This window comes from Hylobates moloch, unplaced genomic scaffold (genome assembly GCF_009828535.3).
Source record: "Hylobates moloch isolate HMO894 unplaced genomic scaffold, HMol_V3 SCAFFOLD_1, whole genome shotgun sequence".
Lineage (NCBI taxonomy): Eukaryota > Metazoa > Chordata > Mammalia > Primates > Hylobatidae > Hylobates > Hylobates moloch.
The window spans coordinates 81426750-81454163 of record NW_026652276.1 but is presented as its reverse complement, the minus strand read 5'-3'; the positions used below and the strand labels follow the sequence as shown (position 1 = coordinate 81454163).

Here is a 27414-nt window from a genome sequence, read left to right as displayed (position 1 = left end):
GGAAGATGCCTCATTCCAGGATTAAGATTTTGGATTTTATCCTAAAGGTGAGGGGAAGACATTTAATAGTTGTAGGTGGTAAAGAAACATAACAACATAGAATCTGACAAGGGAGAAAGTGAGGCAAACAATTAGGAGGTTAGCATTGTAACTATGGTTGATGGTGGCTTGAACAAGGGGTAGGAATGGAGCTAGATAGTGGCAATGGGGACATAGAGTGTAAGCATGCAAGAAATACTGCAGATGAGTACACATATGATGTACCTGATTGGATGACCGATTGAATGTTGGGAATTAAGATAGTTAAATCTTTATTATGTGGACAATGTTTTAATTTCTTTCTTCCTCTGTTAACATAAAAATTAAGATACATTTTTTTTTTTTTTTGAGACAGAGTCTCACTCTGTTGCCCAGGCTGGAGTGCAGTGGTGCCATCTCAGGTCACTGCAACCTCCGCCTCCCAGGTGCAAATGATTCTTGTGCCTCAGCCTCCTGAGTAGCTGGGATTACGGACGTGTACCACAACACCTGGCTAATTTTTGTACTTCTAGTAGAGACGAATTTTCTCCATGTTGGCCAGGCTGGTCTTGAACTCCTGGCCTCAAGTGATCCGCCTGCCTTGGCCTCCCAAAGTGATGGGATTACAGGCTTGAGCTACCATGCGCAGCCAAAAACAAGCATACACTTTTAAATTCTACTTGTAGTTATTTATCTTCATATTAAAAAAACTAAAATGATACATCTTCAATTATTATACTTAGAATGAGATCCTGTAATTTTCTTATTTCTATATATAGATTAGAAAATGAGTAAAATAGCAGAACACATTTACTTCCTGCCATCTCTCTCCCACCCACTTATGTATTTGTTGCTGTAATCAGAAAGTTGTGCCCATATTATTATTATTAAATTATTTATTAGGTAATAATTTGTATCTTATGTGTCAAAAATTACATTTTTCCATTGCTTTGTAGTTGCAAGATGTTTTTAATTTATCTATGTTTAAATTATTTCAAATGTTTTCTAATATTTATTTTATATCAAAATTTCACCTTTCTTGAGTTTTTAATTTTGACTCCTTCTTGAATAAGGGAAGTATATCTTCAATTGTTTCAGAAAATGGGTGGTATGATGTTTGAATCTTGAGGTATCTGAGAATGTCTTTGTTTTCCTTTTCTTGAATAAATGATAACTTGAGTAGGCAGACGCTATAGGTCAAATCTTTCCCAGGCAACTGTAGATGTTATTCTATTCAGCTTTTGAAGTTTAATTCTGAAGACAAGTTTTTCTTCCTTTGCAATTAATTTTTTTTTCCACCTGGATTCTTGTTGAACTTTTTCCATACCTTAGATACTAGAAGCCTTCCCTTACCCTCTCAAGGCTGGACGACAGCCTTTCCAATGTGTTTTCAGAGTACTATATATTACCTCTAATATAAAAATCACAATACCACATTGTATAATAATCGCCTGATTCTTGTATGTATGTCACCCAGTATAGACACCAAGTTCTTTAAAGGTAGGACAGTGTCTTAGTGATCTTTCTACCCCTAATTCTTAGCACATAGCAAATATTCCCAAAATATTCACTGATTAAATTAATGAATTGATAGGGCATTTAATATTGAAATTTTTAACAAGATAGGTCATTGATGTATTTCAAAACACATTGAGTCCTTTTCATTTTTACGAAGTATTGTATTGGTTCAAAGTAGTACTTCAGATAGCTTTTGATATATCCGTGGTTGCCGTCTCTGTTCTATTTACCCCAATCTCTTCTTCAGGAAGAAGTTGGGGCATAATCTTTCTATCATTTCCTTTAATGGTTGTCATCTATTTGTACTTGCCATTCATATTTTGGAAGAGTTTTTCAAGCTTTTACTCTAATCATTGATTTATTATTCTGCAACACTGATTCCATCTTTGATTATGTCCAAATTATACGTGAATTTTGCCATTGCATGTTGTTCTGTGTACTTACAGCCTTAACTTATGCAACTTTGGTTTTATTTCACCTTGTCTCTAGTTCCCTCCTTATCTTAGTCTAATAGCTTATCATATATTTCATCTCTTTTTTTTTTTTTTTTTTTGAGACGGAGTCTCGCTCTGTCGCCCAGGCTGGAGTGCAGTGGCGCCATCTCGGCTCACTGCAAGCTCCGCCTCCCGGGTTCACGCCATTCTCCTGCCTCAGCCTCCAGAGTAGCTGGGACTACAGGCGCCCGCCACTGCGCCCGGCTAATTTTTTGTATTTTTTTTAGTAGAGACGGGGTTTCACCGTGGTCTCGATCTCCTGACCTCATGATCCACCCGCCTTGGCCTCCCAAAGTGCTGGGATTACAGGCATGAGCCACTGCGCCCGGCCTATTTCATCTTTTTTTGCATAGAGAATACAAAGCAGATTCTCTCCGTATACTTCTGCTTCTGGTAAATCATTTTCCAAAGTATTCACTTTCTTTGTATTTTGAAGACTCTCCTTCAGACAGTATAATCTTTTCAAAGGGATGCTTTCTCTTGTAATTACTCGTTCCGAGCCTTGTGTCAACCTTACTACCTGAATGTGTGGATTTTGGTTCTTGGCTCTTCTCATTATCTGTCTGATGCTATTAGTTCTTCAGCATAGATGTTGAGCTGGAAGACATATAGACATGTACAGTCAACACTAACTTTTTGGCTTGAAGCTGACATTTATCAGCTTTGTCACTACAGGTGTTGGGCTGAGGTGAGATTCCTTACCTTTAACAGCTAGTTACTATACTATAAAGAGAGGAATTCCTGGTTAATCGAAACAATGATTTGTCTTTTTCTTGATAAGAACCATGTATGAAAAACTAAACCCCCAGAGAAACAAACACCCAGTTCTGTCTGCCCAACCCCTTTCATTATTAGTTTCCCAAGCTTGGACACAGAGCATCACACCTATCCACTCCCTTTGGGTTATTGCTGATATTCTCTAGGCCGTAGCTCCAAAATGGGTCATAGAGAGAGAAACTAATGGGAGAGATTAGGGCAAAGAGGTGTAAAATACTTCTTAGCCATCACACTTAGTAGTGGAGTTACTAGTAGGGGTCGTGAGGCAGGTAGCTTCCTTACTATCCTTCCGTACCAACACCTTTGCTTGCCTTCCAACAAAAAAGTACATGTCCATTTCAGCTTCACAGTTCTTGCAATAAGTGCAATATCCTATCAAATTCTGGAACTAGTGTGCTTGTCAACAGGGTTATAGCTGCTCTTACGGTACTTTTCTGTGAGTTAGAAAAAGCACCTCTCTTGAGAAGACACAGCCTGCCTGAAGGAGGCAAGGCTTTGCAAGTGAGCACAGCCTGCTCAACCATACACAGTGGCCCTGGTTGTCAGTCTGCCTTCCAAGAGGCCATTGTGAGTTCTCATGTTTTTCTGATTTTTCATAGGCATTTTAGTTGGAGAGTCTGCAATATAAACAGCCAGTCCAGATGTCATCGTAAATCAGAAGTCAACCAGATTCCATTAATAGTGATATTTCACATCAAAGATTTGACTGAGAACATACCTGACATTCCAAGTCATAGTAAGTGTTTGTATTGCCAGGTTTCCTTGTCCTTAGATTTATATTCAGAATTCTCAATAAATTATTAAGCAGTTTTAAAACTAGGATTCAAAATATTTTTGAGACAGAGTCTCTCTCTGTTGCCCAGGCTGGAGTAGAGTGGCGTGATCTTGGCTCACTGAAGTTTCTGCCTTCTGGGTTCAAGTGATCCTCCTGCCTCAGCCTCCCATATAGCTGGAATTATAAGTGTGCACCACCAAACATGGCTATCTTTTGTATTTTCAGCAGAAATGGGTTTTCACCATGTTGGCCAGGCTGGTCTCAAACTCCTGACCTTAAGTGATCAGCCCACCTTGGCCTCCTGAGGTGCTGGGATTACAAGCATGAGCCACTGCACCCATCCAGGTTCCAAAATAATCTTTTAAAGGCCTGCCATTTCCCTATTTTCTTTTAATAATTAATTATTATTATCATTATTAAATAGAGACGTGGTCTCACTATGTTGCTCAGGCTGGTCTCAAACTCCTGTGCTCAAGTGATCCTCTGCCCTTGGCCTCCCAAAGTGTTAGGATTATATGTGTGAGCACCACACCCAGTCAGTTCCCCATTTTCATGCCACCATACCTAACCTCCAATGCCACATCACTGCTCACTAACTTGAGGTATATAATAATATGAGTGAAGGAAAATTGGAATAAAATTATGTCATTATTTTAAAAGATTATTCCTCAAATAAATGTCTCAACTCAATTTCTAACCTTTGTAAAACATACTGTATGTGAATTCTTAAAATAATAATTATAGGAAAAGGAACATGTTTGATACCATTTTAGCATTGTTTAGAAAATAATTCTACCAGCATTTATGCATATTTCACATATAGGGGAATTATGCAGCCACTTCTCTTCAAGACTACAACATCATGGAAGTGGAAAGAGAAAAATATATATTTAAGAAATGTGTATATCTAGCTTATTTCCTTATTCAAAGTTTTTAGCACCTCCATATTTCAAAATGCCTGTGCATTCAGCTTTAGACTCTGAGTGTATTACTAAATTCCACTATTTCAATCAGAAATCTTCAAACCAGCTTATTTAATTCGCTCAGGCAGTGCTGAATAAACTGGACTTCATCAAAATTAAGAATTTCTGCTTTGCAATAGATATTGTCAAGAGAGTAAAAACACAAGCCACAGACAAGGAGAAAATTTTTTGCAAAAGACATATCTGATAAAGGACTGTTATCAAAAATACAAAGAACACTTAAAACTCAACATTTGGAAAACAACCTGATTAAAAAATGGGCCAAAGGCCTTTACCTCCCCAAAGGAGATAACCAGATGGTAAATAAATAGCCATATGAAAAGATCCTCCACATTATATGTCATCAGGGAAATGCAAATTAAAACAACAATAAAATACGACACACATCTATTAGAATGGCCAAAATCCAGAACACTTACAACACCAAATGCTGGCAAGGATTTGGAACAACAGGAACTCTTATTCATGCCTGGTGGGAATGCAAAATAGTAGCCACTTTGGAAGACAATTTGGCAATTGCTTACAAAACTAAACATTCTCTTACCTTATGATCCAGCAATCATACTACTTGGTATTTATCCAAAGGAGATGAAAACTTATTTCCGCACAAAAAAACCTGCACACAGATATTTACAACAGCTTTTTTTCATCAGACTGGGGTGAGGGATGTTGATAATAGGGAAGGGCTATGCTTGTGTCGGGGCAGAAAGTATATGGAAAATCTCTGGACATTCTTTTCCATTTTGCTGTGAATCTAAAACTGCTCTCAAAATAGTTTAAATAATTTTTTTAAAGCAGTACTGTATTGTCATGTTTAACTCAATTACTTATTACAAGAAAACTATTCAACTAGTCAAAACGTTATATATAAGAAGTTTCTGTTTGTTAAAAACATTGTTTCAAATATATTTAGGCTTTGACTTTTAAAAGTATACAGCAACATTCAAGATAACTAGACAGAATGCACTGCAACTTGGCAGGTTTTAAAATCCTTGGACTTACTGGCCTAAGGAAAGATGTGTAAACATCCATGATTCAGAACTGCAGGGAGAAATTGGGGCAGCCAGACCTCATCCTCTTGCCCTAAAGGGAAAGGATATCTTTCTTGCGGTATCTAAGATTTGAATCTTAGAGAATATTCATGCATGGCTAGGAATTGGAATAATGGGAAAGTCTTAATTCATGGGAAATTTTCTAATAAAGTTCCACCTCCATTTCCAGCCACTCCTCTTTAACAAATACATTTAGTGAAAAATACTACTAGTTGGGGAGAAACCAAATGGGTATGTGTATATGTAGTGTTTCTCAGAGTGTGGACTTTAACCACCTTTAATTACATAAATTTCCGAGGATCTGTTGAAAATGCAGGTTCCTGGGCTTCACTCCAGTTGTTCTGAAATGAAAGCTGTAGGAGTCGGTTGGTGAAACTACATTTTGTTTCTCAGGTGATTCTTGTGTACTCTAACTCATATATAGGGTGATGTTATTTATTTAGTGTTTATTTATTTACCGGTTATTTATCGTTTGGCAAAAAAATCCAGCAAAGACCCTCAAGTGACCCTTACACTTAACATAGGATTCTCTTCCGCTGCTGACGCTTTTTTTTTTCTAAGAGGCGGGGACTTGGCTGGGCAGGGCAGGGGGAGGGCGCTGGGCAGGGCAGGGGGAGGGCGCTGGGCGGGGCGGGGGGGGGGGGGGGGGGGGGGGGGAAGAGCCCTGGGCTGGGCGGAGCAGGGCGGAAGGGCCCTGGCCTTGTCGGGTGGAAGGTGGAGAGTTAATGGCTCCGCGCGCAGGCACTGCCCTCTGAACTGGAATAAAAAGCAACTTCCGGTTGGAGTCACTCGGCCAGGCGCCGGCGACCTGAGGGGAGAGGGAGCGTAGCTGAAACCGTGAACTGTGTGAGTAAGAAACTTTGTGAATTGGTGTGTCCGAATCCGTCTAGCACGACGTCGGAGAATTTGTATGCGTGAGCGAGAGGGACGCGCTGACAGTGGGGGCGCCGCAGGGAGAGAAGCCGAGGAGCAGCGGAGACAACCAATTTGCAGTTTGGGGAGGGATTTTGTGCGGGAGAAACCACGCGAGTCCTTCCCCCGGAGCGGACTCCTTGTCGGGGGGTTTCCGGGCTCGCGATGTCAGCGTAGCATCGTCGGCCTCTGCCCCAGCGGCTTCAGGGGAGGGACTCGTCCCGGCTGCTTTGCCCGGGAAATGGGGGTGGAAGGGCCTGCGGTGTCGAGGTGAGCAGTGGACCCGCCAGGAACATCCCCGACTTCCCTTCGGGAGAGGGACTGCCTCCTAGAATCAAGTAGTATCGTGGTTACTCTTTAGAAAACTTAATTGGTTCTTTCTGTTGTTTTCCCAAGGTGGTTGCACAATTCCCCTCTGCCTTTCTGTAGGGTGTCATCACAGCCTGGTCAATGAGAAGTTGGGTAACTTCCCAGAGGGTCACGGAGGGAGTGGGTGGCCAAGGCAGGAAGAACAGAAGCCAACCCCGCCCACAGCGGGAACCCAGGCGTTAGGTAGAGTCCTCACGCCGGTGTAAACTGACTAGCAACGAGTTACGGGCAAAAAAGCTGTGCTTTTCTAGAAATAGAAAGAGGAGTAGGATAATCAAAGAAGAGCTGTGCCTTTATTGTTATGCTATAACGAGCAAAAGTAAAGCAGCCTTGCTATGTAAAGTGGTGTTTATCTCACCTCACAGGAGATGCTTTTGACAAGTTATAATAAGGGAGAGATGGTAGTAAAGGAAGTGAAGAAGCGACGTGAAATTGAAGGAAAAGAAAATGACCTGCCTCATTACCGCGGTTGGAATACACACCCAAACGAGAGGTAGCAGAGAAGCAAGCAGTGTCTTCTGTTAAAAATTATTGTGTCCTCATTTGAGAGAGGAGGGATCCTCAAATAATACAGCTATGTGTAAAGCAGAAAGCAAAATCCTTCTCAGTCCTCTCCCCAATTGTAATCCAAGCCTTCCACATCTTTCCGGTATGTGCATAATCATGTTATTTTGCTTTCTTATGAAAATGAGATTATGCATACTGTTCGATAATCTGTTTCAGATTAAATATATATATATATGGTGAAAGTCTTGCCATATATAGCTCTATTTTATTGTAATATTGGCGTGGTACTGCATTGTGTAGATGTACCAAATTATAGTTAACTATCACTATGTCCTGTCCATATATATTGCCCAATATTCTTCAAAATGATCTGTTTCTCATTAGAATACAGATTTCATTAATCCTTTGTGAAATATATGGCAAATATTTTCAAGAATTATCAATGCTTTGGTTTAAAATGCCCAGGCTTTTTATCTCAGGTAAGAAGGTAGTCCCCACTCAAAAATTCTTAAAATCTTCTCCTATATTGCCCGTTAATTCTTTTTATGATTTACTCATTAAAACATCTGAAAATAATTTTTGTATACTAAGATAAGGATTTAATTTTTTTTCTTTGTTTTTATGACTGGGCAGCCATTTTTCCTGAAATCATTTGTTGAAATCATTTCTCTCCCAACTGACTAGAAATACCTTCTTAATATAGTAAATTCTCATGTGTACATGCATCTTTTCTTTAGACTCATCTGTTTCTTTGATCTTTTTGTGTCTTCCTTTAAAAATACCAACTGCTTTGATATTACGTTTTCTAGTAATTCATGGGACAAGTCCCTCTTCATTTTTCCTTTTCAAAATTTTCTTGAATATAATTGCTTTATCTTTGAGATAAAATTTAACATACACTGTTCATGCTTCATTAAAATACTCTTTTTGGGATTTACCCATTATATTTTCTTATATTTTGTGACTGGTATGTAGATGAGTGTTTATGTATCTGGCCAACTTTCTAAATTTATTAGTTTTAATAAATTGTTTCACTTGAATTTTCTAGGAAAACAATCATCTAATTATAATTATCTTATCTCTTTCTTTCTTTGCTTTAGTGAATTGCTGGCTTCCCCAGAATAGTGGTAAATAAAACAGTGATTCTGGCCATCCTTTATCTTGTTTCTTAGTTTGGGGATGTTTTTATTATGTCATCATTAAATATGAAGTTACTATTAATTTCTAATAAATTCTATTTATCAGGGAAGTTTCCGTTAATATTTCTAGCTCATTGTGATTTTTACAGAGAACTGTTTGGATTGCATCCGAAGTCATTTTTGCAACTGGGGATGGGGAGCGTCTATTGTATTAGATAGCACTTTGAGAACAATTTTAAATAATAGATATCGGATGTTCATTTGGTGTGTATATATATTTCTTGTTGTGTTAAAATAATGTCTCTTCATTACTTCTTAACATATTTATCAGGAATGGAAGTTGGATTTTGTCAAGTGGCTTTTTGACATCTATCATAACCTTTCATAGGTACTTTTCATCTTTGACCTAATAGGATAGTGAATTATTTTAGTATATTTCCAGTTTGTGAACCAATCTTTCACTTGGTCATGGTGTAATATTTAAGTATATATTGGTTCCTTTGGCAGCATTTTTATTTAAAATCAATGATTGAGATTCATTTTATACTCACCTTTTTCTGTTATTTTTGCTAGGTTTTGATATCAAGGTTATGCTGGTTCCTAAAAAGAACTGGGCAGAGTTCCTCTTCCTCTGCTCTGATATAGTTTAAATAGCCTAAGAACTCTGCTCTTTGAAGATCTGAAAGAATTCACTCATGAAACCATGTGGGTCTGGGAGTACACTCTTCTTAAGACAGCAACAGTACTCAGCAAAATGGTTCAGAACAAACAAAAACTCCTTGGAGTAAATACAATTGAATGAAAGAGTCTGGGACACAGTAATGTCAAGAACTAAGAACAGCTGCTGTACTGATGCTGGTTATTTCCCCCCTACACACAACTTTTTTTTCGTGGACAAGGAAAAATGCTGTAGGTAGGCTGAGGCTGTTAAGTAAAATGTCTTGCTATTCTTTCTCTTCTCTTCTCCAGTGATGTTACAGAAGCAAGGGTATTGCTTCTACATGGGCAAGTTTGTCCATGCCCTGAAAGAAACCAAGAGTGAAACTCAACTGGGAAGGCATCAGTTTCACTTTGTTGTCACTAGCTTCCCAATTTTGCTGGGAAATTTCTTACTTTAAAGGTAATAACCAAGCTGACATTTTACTGTAGCCATATCCTACAGAGGGTTTCAAAATGAGTGGGTGAAAAAATATACAAGCTTAACATGCTTATACTTATTTAACATGAAGTGAAAATCATTAGCACAGTTCAGGTATGTGCATGGTATGTGCACGCACATGGAGCAGTGCTGTCATCCAACAAAAGCCTACCTTTTTACTTGACTAATGGTTTACTGTTAATACATCGATAATAGTGTAAGTAATCTTTGATAGACTTTTATAGATGATTATTTCAAATGCTTTTTGATCACCTTCAAGAATATGACCTGAGACAGGTAATGTAATTTAGCAGTTTGCATCTATGAACTGTGGAAGATACCTACAGACACTAAAGTGTTACTTACAGTAGGATGCAGGCATTATGTGAATGCATGGGTATTTTATTTCCATTTATGGGCTATTATAGCAAAAATAATTGGGGACTTGCCCTATGATGAAAGAAGACTGCATGTTTTTAAAAACCATACCTTTGTCCAAATGGTGAATAAAAATAGCCCGTCGACATAAAGCTTCGCTATTTCGATGCTGTGCATTAGCTGATTGACTGTTCCTGTTTATCCTTTTTGTTTTCTAATACCTTATAAGCATAAAATATTACTGTTTAATTGCAGTTCGTTTGTGTTCAGTTATGTAAAGCCTAGTTTTAGTTTCTATTTCCTGTAGGATTTATGCTGTGGCTGCCATTTCCCACCTGCTATCTCCTATGCTTGCTGCCATGGTTTTGAATTATAAATACAGGGAAAGAGGAGGCTATTATTTAGATATGTAACAAAAATCTCTTTATAGTTCAGAACCAAGATTATGATTATCTTCAGGAAGGGATAACAGAATATGAAATGAACTACCTTTTCAGTGAGTTGTTAATTAATTTTCAAAGTCTTTTGAACTAAGTGCAGTATTTGGTCACTGTTCAAGTAAGTTGAGGGTAACTGGTACCAAGCCCTGTGCAACTGAAAACAGGCTTTGGGACCTATGTAGTACATGTGTCACATTTTCCAATTCCTAATCTATAAAAGCTTTTTAAATTGTGGTAAAATTCACATAACAAAATTTACCATCTTAACCTTTTTAAAGTATATAGTTCAATAATGTTAAGTGCATTCACATTGCTGTGCAACCAAGAAAAATATTTTTAAAGGGACTTATTTTTCTTAAGGAAAAGAGTTTGGGAAGTAAGTGATGGCAATTGTTTGTCTCATGGAAAATTTCCTGGACAGTAACTTTTTACCTTCAGAGATATATTCTCTATAAATGGTAATTATCAGTAGTAAGTTATGAGAGTAAACAGTTTGAGTACTAGTGATCTATAATAGCTTTTACTTAACACCAATACTTTTTTTTTTTTTTTTTACAAAAAGAAGGGTCTACTGAAAATAGGTTGCTAACATTGAAAACAAAGTATTTTAAGTCATTGCAGTAAGGAATTACTGGAAATTGAGTAGACAAAGAAAATTAATATGAGTTCCGTTTTGATGGCTACTTACCAAGTTGAAGTTATGAGAGTCTTTGAAATAGTTGCAGTAGAATGAAGTATGAGAATTGTTCTGTTGAACAGCAAAACAACCCAATCAGGTAATAGTTTTGTCAGAGAGTGACTTGCTATAAAGGACGGAAGTTAGAGACTTAGATTCTTTCAAAATAAAGGATTTTTTTTTAATTGCTTGAAGAAAGATTTTTGGAATCAGCAAATCAACTGTTATTGTGAGAGATTTAAGTGGTTTTACGATTCATAACCATTTATTATGTGGCATTTACTGGAATGTGATTTCATAACCTCAAGTATTTGGAATCCCAAAAGTAGAAATGCCTTTCCCTTGATATTGTTGTTTCTCAACCTTTAAAAATCCATATTTCCTTTCTGATAAACATTAAAATCTCACAAATCCTAGAGGATTGTAATTCATGTTCCTTCCCATACAGTCCTACTCCTCCTCTACACCTCACCATACTGACTACAGACTTTCTCTTCTAGTTCTCTCATCTGTGAATATTATGCACAGTCCTTTATATGATTTATGTAATAGATTTTTAATATTAACTATTTTAAAATTGTATATCCTTCCTCCCCCATCTTCAGATTCTAACATTGCCCCTACTCAGAGGAGAGGATACCCCTTAAAGATTACTCAGTTGAGCACAGCCAACTGAGCAGTGCCATGTTTATGTTCACCTCAGAGGAGTAGAACATCCCATGCCTACTTTCCCTTTTGGTGTTATACTGTTAGTTGTGCACTTAAACCCATAACATTTGATAAATAGTCTCAAAGAAGTATTACTGGAGAAAAAAAGGAAGTAAGGCAAAACTGAGACTCAGGGGTGTGGTCTTTGACAGTGAAATCTTTTAGCTCTTGCAAGATCGCATAGAAAATTTCACCAAGTTCCAACATCCAGCAAAATGGAGAACATGTACTGGGGAGCTTTGGGTTTAGCCAGTGAGATTGTCTTGTTTACCCTGTTGCATTTAGCCTTCCAGCTTATGGAAAAATACAAAATTCAAATTCTAACACTACTGGATTTATGATATTTAAGGTTTATATTATATCAGCTGCCTGGATGGAGCACAGAAACAGTGTAGTACAATATGCTATGGGTATATTCATGACCAAAGTTTACAACGTGGAAGGAGAATAGAAATGCAAGAGGTAAGTTGGGGAATTAGCTGTTTGTGTTATATAACTCCTTAAAAGTGGAAAATGATCACAAGTAAATGTGAATAGTGACAGTTCTCTTCCATTTCCTTTCTTCGAGTAAGGAAAACACACTTAATATTTTCGAGTGTCTTTAAAGATCTTCCTAACCATCCAAAAGAGAAGATGTCTTATTTATGTGTATATGCCGTGTTATTGACTGATTTTTTTGCTTTTTACTCCTGATGTGTTTTGTGGGTGAAAAGGCAAACATATAACTAAGATACAGAAAAGACAAGATGTAGTGGGGCACAGTGGCTTGACGCCTATAATCTCAACTACTCAGAAGGCTGAGGTGGAAGGACTGCTTGAGGCGAGGAGTCCAGGCTGCAGTGGGCTATGATTGCACCGCCACACTTGCTGCACTCTACCCTGGGGAGACAGAGTGAAGCTCTGTCTCAAAAAAAACAAAAAACAAAACAAAAACACAGAATGTGTCTTTCATTCACTGATTCACCTCTTTATGTACTACAGTGGCAACTTTTCTGAAATAGAATATGAATTCCTCTTATTCATAGCCCAAGGGGTTGGGAAAGGCTGGTGGCTTTCTTTTCTAGGGCAAAGTGGAATGGGTAGAAGTTACTCAAGGTGATTTCCTTTCCCCATCCTGAAACTGCTTTAGATTTGAGTTGGTCTTTCACCACAAGTGTGAACTCTGGCAGAACATTTACCCAGAAACAGAATAGGCTCAGCAGTTGGGGAAACCCAGCAGAGGGGCCTTGCCTGTCTCCCAAATTACTCACACTTGTCTCTACCACCTACAAAAAAGTAGACCTTACTAAAGAATTACTAATCATCCTGGAGCCAAGATGGCGAAAATCCCACCTTTAAGCCTTTGATTCTCTTCAAATGTGGAATTCCAATGTATATATACATAACTGATCAAAGCTCAGATGTTCTGGTTGAACAGGCAGTTAGAGGTGGAACATGGTTTGGCTCATACGTTCTCAGCCTCAGTGCAGCTCCAAAGGCACCACTGCTTACCCTTGATTACTACTTTCTTTATCCAGGATTGGTTGGCTTTCATTTGGCAGGATAATAATGGCTGCCAAAGACAACAGACTTAAGATATTGTATCTATTGTCAACCTAAAGAAACCGAGGGAAAATTAATATAGGGAATTTATTTGGGTAGAGGTTGAGGACAGCTGCCTTGGGCACACTTCCAGGTTGCCTTGTGGGGGTGCTTCATTCGGCCTTTGCTGCAACCAGGTTTGTTTGTTTTTTTTTGAGACGGAGTCTCGCTCTGTCGCCCAGGCTGGAGTGCAGTGGTGCAATCTTGTCTCACTGCAAGCTCCGCCTCCCGGGTTCATGCCATTCTCCTGCCTCAGCCTCCCAAGTAGCTGGGACTGTAGGCACCCGCCACCACACCCGGCTAATTTTTTTGTATTTTTTAGTAGAGACAGGATTTCACTGTGTTAGCCAGGATGATCTCGATCTCCTGACCTTGTGATCCACCCTCCTCGGCCTCCCAAAGTGCTGGGATTACAAGTGTGAGCCACCGCACCCAGCCGCAATCATTTTTTTAAAGGCAAAAGAGGGCAAGGAATGGGCTGATACTAAGTTATTTGGTAGGAATTCTCATTGGTTTACAGAAATAACATTGATTAATGATTATACATTGTTGAACTATAGGGCATGAATTTTGGTATCTAATGTATGGCATTTTATGGCTACTTGGCGTCACATAGTAGATAGCTTCAAGAGGGTCATTTAGTTCACAGGGGAGAGTGAGGTGTGACTGCTGTCACACACTCACATTTCAGTGCCTCTCTGGGCCTGATAATTAAAAGGGGTTTGCACTCCTCACATTAAAAGTTTTTATTTCTCACTATGAAATAAGGAGGGAAGTTCATTTTAAAAGGAGTGGCGGAATAAGGAGAATTGGAGAACTAGTACGGAAGATTCAAAACCCAGATAGTAGAAGTCCCAGAAAGGAATACAAAAGGAAAGAAATTGCCCCAAAAAATTTTCAAGAAAATTTCCAACAACTGAAGGAGGAGTTTCCAGATTGAAAGGGCCCACCAAGCACCTATTGCTGTGATATAGTCCATGGCCAGGTACGGTCCTGAAATTTCAGAATGCTAGGGACAAAGAGAAAAAAAAATCCAAATAGTTTTCAAAGAGAAAAAAAATCGGTTAAGGCCAGGCACAGTGGCTTATGCCTATAATCCAAGCACTTTGGGAGGCCGAGGCAGGCAGATCACCTGAGGCTGGAAGTTCAAGACCATCCTGGCTAACATGGTGAAACCCCGTCTCTTCTAAAAATACAAAAATTAGCTGGGTGTGGTGGCACGCACCTGTAATCCCAGCTACTAGGGAGGCTGAGGCACAAGAATCGCCTGAATCCCAGAGGTGGAGGTTGCAGTGAGCTGAGATCACACCACTGCACTCCAGCCTTGAGCAACAGAGTGAGAATTGTACGAGATCAGGAATCAAAGTGGATCTGATCCTCAACAAAAATAATCAGAAGCTAGAAGATAGCATAGCAAAGCTTTCAGAATTCTGAGGAAAAATTACTTCCAACCTAGAACTCTTAATCTAGCCAAAGTATCAGTTAAGTCAGAGGGTAAAGATATTTTTAGTTATGCAAAGCCTCAAAAAATTTACTTCCCAAACACTTTCTTAGGAAGCTGCTGGAAGATTTGCGTCATCACGTGGGGATATAAAACAAGAAAAGATTTAGGAGACTGAAAATGAAGGATTCAATTAGAGAAAGAGATGGACAAAGGGTATCCCCAAATTCAAGGTAAAGAAGGTCCCAAGATGAAGGCTTTCCATCAGGCATAGAGAGCAACTAGTCTAGATTGGAGCAAGCCAGAAAGCTTACAGAGTGATTCCTCTAAAGAGATAGAATACCTGAAGTGTCTGAATATATTGAGGAGTTGTGTTAGTGATAATAGGAAACAAAGCAAACAAGAATTTTCAGGGAAAAAAATTTTCAGAAAAGGAAAAGCATCCGTAGTATATTATATTGTTCAGCAGTGAATAGCATTACATAGTAATAAGAAAGTAAAAGCTGAATGCTAATCTAATGAAAAATTAGATATAACTGTATTGGGGAAATGGGGGAGAGTAGGAGGTAGGGGATGTTTAAAGAGAACTGAATCCTAACTTTCCATAATGAGGAGACAAAAACTGAAAAATCAGTAGTGGCAGTATTACATGTTATTTAGAAATACAGAGATAAATACAAAAAAGAATTGTTGCCAAGATGAAGCAGGAAATAAGGAGGGGAAAGCAGAGGACTACTGTTTTTCTTATCTTGTAGAACTACTTAACTCATTAAGATATAGGTATGTATAGCTCCCATTAAAATAAAAACTAGAGGGGAGAGAGCTAGAGATTGTGCTTTAGCAACAGACACTTAGATTTATCTGGTTCTTCCATTTTCTAATTCTGTGCCTTATGCAACTTATTTACCCCTTTGAAGCTCAATTTTGAAGTTCAGTTTCCTCCTCTGTAAAGGGAAGACAATATATGCTTCTGCAGAGGGAAGATTAAAAATGAGGTAGTTAATGTAAAGCAACTGCAAATAGATCTTTGTTCCTACCCCAACCCCAGTGCTTCCCATGATCAAATAGGGAACCACCTTCTTCATTGCTGGGATGATTGCCATTCAAACAGAAGACTGAGATTGTCCTTCTGATCCATGACTCTTTGTGCTGCTTTGAATTAAAGGCATATCTTTGAGATCTATCTTATCTCTCAATTATCTGTAGATAGTTTGAGAATTTAAATAGAATTAAGATGATTAGAGTATTGATAGGGGGAACATCAAGTTAAAAGTGTCATTGCTACTTAGTGGGAGATGGGCTATGGTCAGTCAAATTTCTCAACAAGAACTTCAGCAAATGCCATTAATAGAGAAAACATTTGTTTTCTCTATTAATTAATTAAGTTGATGAGTTGTGGAAGTTTTATGGAACCAAGATCAACAAAGTGCTGTTGCTGTGGACCATCTGCCAAAGTATCAAAATACCTTTATTTATTTATTTGAGAAAGTCTTCTACCTTAGCCACTGCTATTTTTGTTCCTAAATTCTATATACTTCTTGTAGAATAATTAAAAAGCAGATCACTATTGGAAAAAAGGCAACTTTATGAAAGCCTGTTTCCCTGCGTTGGTGCCTATTTGTATAGTGTTTTATAGTGCTTTCCAAGCTATGACTCGACCCCCTATGGCAGTAATTTTAAATCCATCTTACATCTCCCCCCTGTACAAAATTAGATCCAGGAGTCTTGGACAGGGTTTGGTAAGTATTTTTTAAAACCACCATGGATGATTTTAATGTACTGACAGGTTGTGAACCAATGTCCTGCAGCCTGACTGTATGCCAAGATTCTAAATTGGGAGAAATGGAGGAACAGAGGTCCATAGAAAGGTTAAATGACTTGTTTACTCTCACCCATCACCAAGCCTGTCTAGACTGGACATGTATTATGTACTTCAACTCTGATTTTATCTTCAGTTGACTAGGCTTTTTAATTTAGAGTATCTAATCTAAATTGCCTTAACAGAGAAATTAGTACATTTTACACAAGATGTGGTATAGTTAAAAATATGGTTTGCAATCTTTATTTTATAGTGTCTTTTTATTTTTTTCCAGAGACAAAAGGAAGTGAAACAGCAAATCTGAGTTTCTAATCAACTATTGCTTCCCCACAGTAGGGTGGCACAGAAAGTGTTAAGATTTACTAGGTCTGAATATTCATATTTGAGGTAAACTGGTGTGGCCTTGAAAAGGGTAGAAAGTTGGGTAATTTTGGCACAGATGCAAGTTTGAAAGGTTGGTCTGTTGGGCTGCCCAGGGATTTTTGTAGCCTTCTCTTTAGGAATATTCAACAGTCTGAAGGAGAGAACTTGTTGCATGGTACTGGATTAAAAATATTAGATCTGGTTTTAAGCTAATATATTAAAGTCATACCCTAAACATCTTCAGAATGACTGAAAATGGAGATCCAGAAATCTCTGAAACCTTATTTATTTTTTCATTCGAGTTCTCACAATTACTTCTAATAAAACAAGTTGTGACTTGCAAATCCAGCAGCCTATAGATGTCCTCAGGGAAATTAAAAACAAGGGATAGGAAGAGCTGTAGAGTCCTGTGCCAGTGGTTAAGAGCACAGAGTAAAGCTTTATAATTATGTAGGTTTTTGCCTGTTCCTATTTATCATTGGTAATGTTCTCAAGGCTAAATAGCTGCTCAGCTATTTTAAATTGTGATTTAAAGAGAAATTACGCCCTTTTGTGAAAAGGTCCTCTATCTCTTGAAATTTTAACTCTTTTTTCATAGAAGAGCTCTCTTCCTCCATAGTAGTTTTTTCTGATACAGTAAATGACTCAGGGATACTGGAGGGGCAGCCAACCCGTTAACTCATAAGATTTTAACTACTCTTTCGAAACAACTTTACCATTTTTGAATCTTATGTAGCCTGTGACTTCTCTTATGTTATTGTCTTCTGTTTTGGGGGACCTTTTTGAGATTACTGAAAATATTTTTTTCAAACTTTTCTGGTTAAGACCAGAGGATAGATACAAACCCTACCACTCTTTCGAAAAATCATTAGTACTACCTTATTATTTATTTATAAATCTGGTAGAGTAGAAGATACTTAAGGAAAATCTTGCATTCAAATACTCTGCCAGAGTTGTTTTTCCTGTTATAAAGCATATAAAGGTTAACAAAGCAGAGCATTAGATAACATTTCTACATATTGGATTAATAGTCTTTTTACATAAAATAACAGACACAAAATGTCATACACCGTTTTATGCATTTCCTAGTTTTCCTTCTGACCTCCTTCAAATAAATAATAAGTGGGCCTGTCCTCTTTTTTGGTTTATATTTGGTAGGAAAAACATGTACATCTTGTGCTATAAGGTGGTGCAATAGTATGTATTGCTTTTCTCTGTTGTTTTCTTTTCAAAAATGTAGTTTTTTTCTGCTTTTTTTTGTTGTTGGTAAAACAATTTTGGCCTAATTGGCCATCCAAGGATGTACTAGTATCAGGGGACATTAAAAACAGGACTTCAAGAATACAAACGATAGTGAAGGCATAGTTGCCTTCATTTTTTTCCTATAGATCATTATGCAGTTGATGCTTTCTTCCTCTTTATTATGATGTCTTTTCTAGCACTGTTGTCCAAAATTGGATTCAGTATCTTCCCTCTCCTCCTGAAAATTTTCTTTCTGTCACTTTATGTCTGGCTATCACCACTTTCTACTGGGTGTTTTGAAAACTAATGGCTGGTGAACCATCTGCAACAAAATCACCTGAGGCACTTTGCTAATTAGAATGTAGATTCCGAGGTCCCATTTCAGGCCAACTGATTTGCAGTCACAGGTACCTGAATTGCTGCCCTCTTGTCTATTGTGCGCATCCAGTCAGCCACCAAATCCTGTTAATTCTACTCTTGAAATGCCTCTTGAATCCACTCATCTTTATTTCCCCTGCTCTAGTTCAAGCCCTCATCTTTTACCTAGAATACAGCAATAGTTGCCTGTGGTATAGGCTCACTTTGTCTCCCTTGCTAGTTTGTAGTTCATGCTGTTATCTGTTCTATCTTTCTAAAATATGTCCATCATCTCCTTGAAAATCTCTCATTACTCCTTGTGTCAACATGTTAAAGTCTAAATTTCTTAGAGTGACATTCGAGTTCTACTATAGTCTAGCCATAACTGAGTCTGCTGCATGTGGTTTATGCGGTTAGTGTACTCTACAGCTCTATGGGATGCCATTCCAATCATGGTCTTTATGTATGGTCTTCCCTAGGATTTTTGTAGTACAGCACAGTCATACATGCTGACCCTGACCGTAGCTTATCATGGCACCCTCACCTCGCTATCATCTCTGCACACATGCTATACTTGCATAAACAGAATACTCACTCCCTTCACTAAAATGCACCATACTAATGACTTTTCAGGGCCTCTGCTCTTTCAGAATGAGTGTACTTTACCCATTCATTCTCTACTTGTTGAAACTCTTCTCATCTTTCGGGACTCTGTTTAAATGTCAGATCCTTTGTGAAGCCTTCCACAATCCTTCTTATTTTGATTGTTCCTTCTATTGAGCCTTTGTCTGGTTTATACCTTTTACTTAACAGTTTTCTTCTTCTTTTTAGGTAAAACTTTGAATGAAATGCGTAAATCTCTAGTGAACCATTGGGTGAGGTCTACAAATGCTTATACCTGTGCTACCCAGACCTCTGTGAAGATGTACCCAGACCTTTTTTTTTTAAACATTTATAATTGACCTTTTGGCTAATTATTTTCATGTGTGTCTGCCTCACTCAATTATAAGCTCTAATTGGAGAAAAAGGCAAAGACCATGACTATTTTTCACTTTCCCAGGGAGAAAATGAGTGCCTACCCTGTGTTCAATGCTGAACCAGTCTTGAACGTTGTACTAATCAGGATACAGCTCAGTTCCTCCTTTAGAGACCCACAAAACAGTAGTTAAACAAGTGTTGCCTGCATCACAGTGTTCTAGGTGGCTTGTCACTGTAACATTCCATCCAGCTGGGAAAAAGAAAAAGGTGAAAGGGAAAACTTGTTATGGAAGTTACACCCATTTGCCAATGACTAGCACGTAGTCACATGACCACACCAGCTAAAAATCAGAAGTATTAGTACTATAAGAGAAGGAGAGAATAGATATTGAGGAACAAATAATTTTATATATGGTCTCACTCATATATATTTTATATATGGTCTCACTTAAGTTTTACTTCATTTTTACTGTATATATGGTCTCAATTTTTATTGTAACCCTACAAACTATGTATGATATGAAAACTGATGTTCAGAGTTCAGTAAATGGCTAGGAAATTGCAGATCTGGGGTCTGAATTTAAAGCCTGTATTTTTTTTCACTCTACTTAGTAAAGTGTTCAGGAGGGAACATATAAATGTATTGAATAAACAAAAGTCACAGTAATTTTCTCAGTATTATTTGTAATCACATATTTTTCATCTCACATATTTTTACAGTATCATATCATCCCTTTACTTCCAGGACACTCTATGTAACTTTACTCCTTGCTTCTCACCATGTGAAATGAAATGCCCTAGCAACTGGTTTGCAATCAAGGCTTAATTTGTAACATAAATTAAGACAAAGCAGCTACTGTTTTTAAATATATGATATCATTTATGAGGAAAAATAAGTCACCATATTTGCTGAGCAAAAGTTTTTATGCTCTGTATAGTTTGGTAATGTTATACAATTATAAAGTTAAAGGAGACTCTATTATCCAAACTCTTTGTGTTAATAACAAAGAAAATCAAGGCTGCAGAACTTGCCTTTTCTTTCATTTCCACCCCTACTTGCGTTCAGGCATCATGGGAAAAGCTTTAGCATAATCCGCCATGTTTATAGTAACCATCGTTGTTATGCTTAAGAATTGTCTCAGGTTTGCATGGTTGTCCTGATCAGGAAAATCAAACTGAGCAGTGCATAAGAAATGCATATAATCCTGGCCTGTTTTAGTAAAGAATTGATATTATTTAATATTAAAAACATCCTTATCACAGTGGGAAACCTGTTTGAAAAAGGATGACTGCCGTTTGATAATTAAATAAAAGGAATGGGTAAGATCATTCCCACCTATATCTCAACACCGTATTCACATACCACCTACCTCTCAAAGCCTTTCCTAAACTTCATAGATTAACTTTCCTCTCCAAACTCTAGCCTTTTGGATATCTTAGGATGCTCATATAGTATATGCTTCAAGTTACAGTTAATGGTACCTTCATGGGAAGAGATTTCATGTCTGTTTTGTTCTCACTGCATCAGTGGTACCCTGCACACTTCTGCTCATAGTTGGCACTAAATATTTTATCAAATAAGCATATTGACCATAACACCCTGAGAGAGCACTTTGCAACTGGCTCTAATGAACAATCCTTGAACTAAGAATTTTAAAGATTTAATCTAGTTCATAACACAGCTTTATAGCTATAGATAAGTCATTTAAGCCTTCTGAGCCTTATCAGTCAAACAGGAATGTTAATATGTAATAGGAAATGAAAAATTGGTGAAAATACTTTGTGAAAGAAACATAACTTTAAGATAGTACCATGTCTGAATCCTTTGCTGTTCCCCATATGGTGCCTTACACATAATAAGCCAGCAAATATGTTGTTCTGATTGAATGGTAATGGGATATATTTTATTAAAATCAAAGCTTTGCTAGGGCTGGGAAGCTTTACCAAAGGAAAGGAAAATTATCTTTCTTGGTCATGCTGCCTCTCTTACTCCAGGACAGTTTCATTATTGAACCAAGGGATCAATGAAAGAGGAAGCAGGGATTTTCTTGGTGTTTTCTTCGTGGACAGGCACACCATGGGCAATCACTGGGCTGGAGAGTTGGGACAAGAACCTACTGCCCTCAGTTTTGCTTGTCTGAACCACTGGTTTGGGTAGGAAAAAAGGAATTACTGCTAGAGTGACAACAGTGGGTAGATGAGAGTATCCAGGCTCCAGAAGAATTGCAGGGTACAAGATAGGGATGGTGATTTGCATTGAGCTAGCCCTGCTACCTTCTGGGATTTCAGAATTTTTTTCTCATGTAATGAAGGAAACCAGCAAACCAAATCCAGAAATAAAGCAAAACCCTAACTAGGAGAGTGTTTTCAAGGGAGAGATTGCTATAGCATCAGCCTCCTGGGTTTGGAGAATGAGCTTAACCATGGGATTTAGGTTTGAGCATGTTTACTATAAATAAAAAGCATTTTCCTGGAGTCTGGCAAATATTGCGGAAGGTGTATTGAAATGTAATTGAAATGTAGCTGCCTCTTAAATTAATTTTATACTTAACAAATGTTAAAAATAAATAAATAAACAAGTGGCTTTAAAGTTCAGGATGTTAATATTTGAAATCTGTCCAGTTTAATTAGCTGAGTCCCAGAGACTTTCCTTTTTCTCTAGTCAGTGTCGCTGATCTAACACCTAATTGTCTTCTTGGTTGTGAAATAGGAATTAAAAGTATCATTTACTTATTTGTATCAACCTGGAACTTATTTCTTTGGTATACATTCTTATTTCAGGAAATAGGATGCGTCTGTGTGGAATGTACTCAGTAGCTCCTCTCTTAGTGACATTTGTGTGATCTAATTCAAGGACCTGAAGGGATGGCTCCACATGATTTACTTGCATATGATGCAGCTATTTTTAGTGCTGCATTTACATTTTTAAAAACAAGAATGCACCTTCTTGATGGAACAGATATGCATTTTTAACTCACAAACTCAAGAATGGTAGAAAAAGGAAGTTTCTTAGAAATTGGGTCCAAACACCTTTTTGTACTGAAGAAAAAGAAACTTTGGTCCCAAAAGATTTAGTGGCCCTTAACTAAGGGTCAGTCAGTAATAGAACAAAGCAAGGGACTAGATGGATTTCCAGTTCAAGGCTGTTACTTGTCCCAGATCTAAAGGTATAGGTGTGGTTTATATTGACAATTTTTCATGACATGCAGCTTTTTAAGGCAGTGATAGATAACTTAGCCACTTACTAACTTCTGTATTAGTTTATTATAGTATATTATAGTCCCTGTGACTACCTATACTTACTTTTTCTTTCCTCTTTGCATGTTTATTTTTAATCTCATGTATTTTTTGTAAGTAGCCTTAGTATTTTTTGAATGAAGCAGTGTCTAAAATACTCAAAATGATGCTTTTTATTAATGCTAACTGTTTATGTTTCCATAGTGTCTATGTCTGGGCAGAGATCCTAGCAACATTAATTATCCTAACAGGATTTCAACTTTTTCATCTATCAGAGGTAGCAGTAGAAACTAACTTCCTAAGTGGAATGCATAAAGAATTGCCATTTCTTCAGTTTTTCAGAAAGTAATGACATTGTTATCCAAAACCCTGGAATTGTTTTTATTGAGCCTGGTAAATTACTTAAAATGTATTTAGTATCTTAAAATGAAAGAGTTTGGCTGAAAGATTACTCGCATGTGGGTATTAAAAAAACGTGATTTATGATCAGTTGATTTTTGGCAAGGGTGCCAAGGCTATTCAGTGGGAAAAGAATAGCCCTTTATCGGGGAACCTGCCCTGATAATCACGTAGGTTCTTTTCTATTTTCCTAAGCGTCGGCTGCCTTGAGAAATAAAGGGACAGAGTACAAAAGAGAGAAATTTTAAAGCTGGGCGTCCGGGGGAGACATCACACGTTGGTAGGATCTGTGATGCCCCATAAGCCGCAAAAAACAGCAAGTTTTTATTAGGGAGTTTCAAACAGGGAGGGAGTGTGCGAATAGGTGTGGGTGACATCAAGTACTTAACAGGGTAATAGAATATCACAAGGCAAGTGGAGGCAGGGCAAGATCACAGGACCACAGCTCCGAGGCGAAATTAAAATTGATAGTGAAGTTTCGGGCACCATTGTCATTGATAACTTATCAGGAGACAGGGTTTTGAGATCAACCGGTCTGACCAAAATTTATTAGGCGGGAATTTCCTCTTCCTAATAAGCCTGGGAGCGCTATGGGAGACTGGAGTTTATTTCACCCCTGCAGTCTCAACCATAAGAGACAGGTACGCCCCGGGGGAGGGGGGAGGAGGGTGGGGCCAGTTCAGAGACCTACCCCTAGGTGCGCATTCTCTTTCTCAGGGACTTTCCATGCTGAGAAAAAGAATTCAGTGATATTTCTCCTATTTGCTTTTGAAAGAAGAGAAATATGGCTCTGTTCTGCCCAGCTCACTGGCAGTCAGAGTTTAAGGTTATCTCTCTCATTCCCTGAACAATTGCTGTTATCCTGTTCTTTTTTCAAGGTGCCCACATTTCATATTGCTCAAACACACATGCTGTACAATTTGTGCAGTTAATTATCACATAGTCCTGAGGCGACATACATCCTTTTCGGCTGACAGGATTGAGAGATTAAAGCAAAGACAGGCATAGGAAATCACAAGGGTATTGATTGGGAAAGTGATAAGTGTCCATGAGATCTTCACAACTTATATTTAGAGATTGCAGTAAAGACAGGCATAAGAAATTACAAAAGTATTAATTTGGGGAACTAATAAATGTCCATAAAATCTTCACAATCCACGTTCTTCTGCCATGGCTTCAGCTGGTCCCTCCATTTGGGGTCCCTGACTTCCCGCAACACCCTTTCAACAAATAATGCCAGGACAATTGGCTAACCTCATGCAAAAGAATGAATCTGGACCCCTACCTCACACCTTATACAACATTAACTCAGTATGGATCAAAGACTTTAATATAAATTATAAACTTCTTAAAAAGAAACAATTGAAAATCTTCATGATCCTGGATTAGGCAACAGTTCCTTAGATATAACACCAATAGTACAAACAACAAAAGAAAAAATAGGTAAATTGGCCTATATTAAAATTAAAGACATTGTGTGTCAGAGGACACTATCAAGAAGTGAAAGGCATCTACAGAATGGGAGAAAATACTTACAAATCATATATTGGATAAGAGTCTAGTTTCTAGAATATATAAAGAACTGTTAAAATTTAACAATAAAAAGAGAAATAACCCATTTATTACAAGTGGACACAGGATTTGAATGGATAAATTGCCAGAGATATACAAATGGCCAATAAGCTCATGGAAAGATGCTCGTCATTAGGGGACTGCAAATCAAAACCTTGATAGGGTATCCTTTTACACCCACTAGGATGGCTGTAATTTTTTAAGTGGACTATAAGAAGTATTGGTGTGGATGTGGAGAAATTGGAACCCTTATACGATGCTAGTGGAAATGTAGAATGGTACAGCTTCTATGGAAACTGGCAGTTCCTGAGAAAGTTAAACATAGAATTACCATATGACCTAGCAGTTCCACTTCTAGGTGTATATCTGAAAATATTGAAAACGTGTTCACACAAAAATGTATACACAAATCTGCATAGTAGCTTTATACATAACAGCCAAAAGGTGGAAACAACTCAAATGTCCATCAGCTGAGGAATAAACAACATGTTGCATATCCATACAATGGAATATTATTTAGCCATAAAAATAGTCGGTGGTTACCCCATTTTGGAGGCCGAGGCGGGGGATCGAGGTCAGAGATCGAGACCATGGTGAAACCCTCTCTCTATAAAGTACTATTACATGCTACATCATGGATGAACCTCAGAAATATTATTCTTTCTGAAAGAAGCCAGACACAAAAACCATGTATTGTATTATTCCATTTATATGCAGTGTCAAAAATAGACAAATTCATAGAGACAAAAAAAAGATTAATGGTTACCAGGAGATGGGGGAAGAGGAGGATTGGGACTAACTTAATAGGTATGGACTGTTTTAGGGAGGGTGATTAAAATGTTCCAGAATTAGATGATGGTGATGATTGCACAAAATAATGAATATTCTAAAAAATACCAAAGTGTACACTTTAAAATAGTGGATTTTATACTGTATGAATTGTATCTCAGTTGAAAATGTGAAAATTAAAGAAGTGTGTCTGAAGATATAACAAAAGATGTTATGACAGATTAGAGACCGAAATTTTGAAGAATTTTCACAAATATGAAATAACTTGGTACCCAATATAACAGAGAACTTTGTCTAGTCTGTGGCTTTTAGAGAATTAAGAGAAAGGTCCTGTGTTGTGGTTTTTACAGTTGGACAGGAAGAATCAGAGTCATTAGTTAGCCTTCTGCCCAGAGCCAAGGAATGTCGTTAAGAGATGTTATGCAAACTGAGATTGTAAAACCAAATTACCTCCACTGAGCAAATCACCTGTATTCAGAAACAGCAGGGAAGTTGGAAAACTAGTCGGTAGTGGGGGTAGGACTGAAGGGATGTGATTTTTCTTTTTTAATGTACAATGCAACAGCGGCTCTCCCTAGATTTTGTGCTAAAATAAGAGCATTTTCACACATTTTAATTGCTCTGTGGTAACAACAGTGCGAACTCCATCCACAAACATTTATTATCTATTTAATTTTGCTCTAATTTCAGTGTAGCAAGAATTCACCTCTAAGTGGGAGTAAGAGTCCATTTAGTAAAATGAAATCCCTTCCCACATTGCTGATCCTATTGTACATTTCCATAATAAATAATTTAAAATGGCCTTCTATATTTTCTCATTTTTAGGTTAAGTTTATAGATTAGTATTCTCAAAGTAGCATCTTCCTGAACTGGAACCCCACTTGCTCCTTGAACATTAGAATAAGAATATTTAAAAATTGTAGAACTTAAAGTTTCATAAGGTTTCTAGTCAGGATTTTAGATGAGACTTATGTTTATAGTACTTGGTGCTATAATGTTTGTGGTAAACCTTATAGAACTATTTTTAAGATGCATTTTTAAAATGAGATTTATGTAACTTAGTAATTATCTAAATTGATCTCATTATTTTGCAGACTTGTCATTTGCTCCATCCTTTATAGTGATGCTACAGGACGAAGAGGAATGGATAAAAACATTGGCGAGCAACTCAATAAAGCATATGAAGCCTTCCGGCAGGCATGCATGGATAGAGATTCTGCAGTAAAAGAATTACAGCAAAAGGTGTGTGGTTCTGGTTTTGAAAGTTATTCTTTATCTTGGTACATGGAATTTTAGAGCCTTTTGCATCTGAAAAATGCTATATTGTTAGAAATTGCCCTGAAGAACTATAATTACAGAAACGCAGGTATATATTAATGGATGAAATTTGAAGTTTTTGTTTGTTGTTTTTTAAAAAATATTGCAACCCATAGGAAGAGTTGATTTGATGGGCTCCTTTTCAGGTGATTGTGAAAGATTGTGAATGTTGTCTTCCGTAAATAATTTTAAAATATCAGTATTTATAAATAAGGAGGAAATAACTATAAAAACAGTTTTATGACACAGAAGTATCACTGTCTCCATTTGTTTGGTTTCGGTGTTTTTTACGTTATTTGGCTGGTAGGAAAACTTTTCAAATCTTAAAATATTTAAGAACTAAGTGTGTTATTAATTTATAATACTCTTCCATTCTTTATAACAATTCAAAGTAGACTATTTCAGTGAAATCTTTAATGACTTACTAAAGTTTCA

The 27414-nt window shown here is 37.5% G+C and overlaps 1 protein-coding gene and 1 long non-coding RNA gene across 7 annotated transcripts in view; one reads left to right on the top strand and one right to left on the bottom strand.

Moving 5' to 3' along the window:
* The window catches only part of LOC131383928 (uncharacterized), a 295529-nt gene extending 275692 nt beyond the window's left edge, over positions 1 to 19837 (bottom strand). Inside the window, exons 1-2 of the long non-coding RNA XR_009214336.1 lie at positions 19767 to 19837; positions 11189 to 11303 (exon numbers count right to left, since the gene is read on the bottom strand). This is a non-coding gene — a long non-coding RNA (uncharacterized LOC131383928). The remainder of the gene's footprint in view (positions 1 to 11188; positions 11304 to 19766) is intronic.
* TANK (TRAF family member associated NFKB activator) overlaps positions 1 to 27414 on the top strand; it is a 96624-nt gene that overhangs the window by 15681 nt on the left and 53529 nt on the right. For 2 of the 6 annotated variants that reach the window (XM_032755577.2, XM_058441652.1), the window contains exon 2: positions 26757 to 26904. In XM_032755577.2, coding sequence (XP_032611468.1) covers positions 26806 to 26904 — 99 coding nt within the window. In that variant the 5' untranslated portion in view covers positions 26757 to 26805. Of the gene's footprint in view, positions 1 to 3406; positions 3544 to 6310; positions 6464 to 7263; positions 7392 to 7418; positions 7548 to 26756; positions 26905 to 27414 lie in introns of those variants that run through there. The other 4 variants (XM_032755576.2, XM_032755580.2, XM_032755578.2 and 1 more) reach the window with 4 other exon arrangements.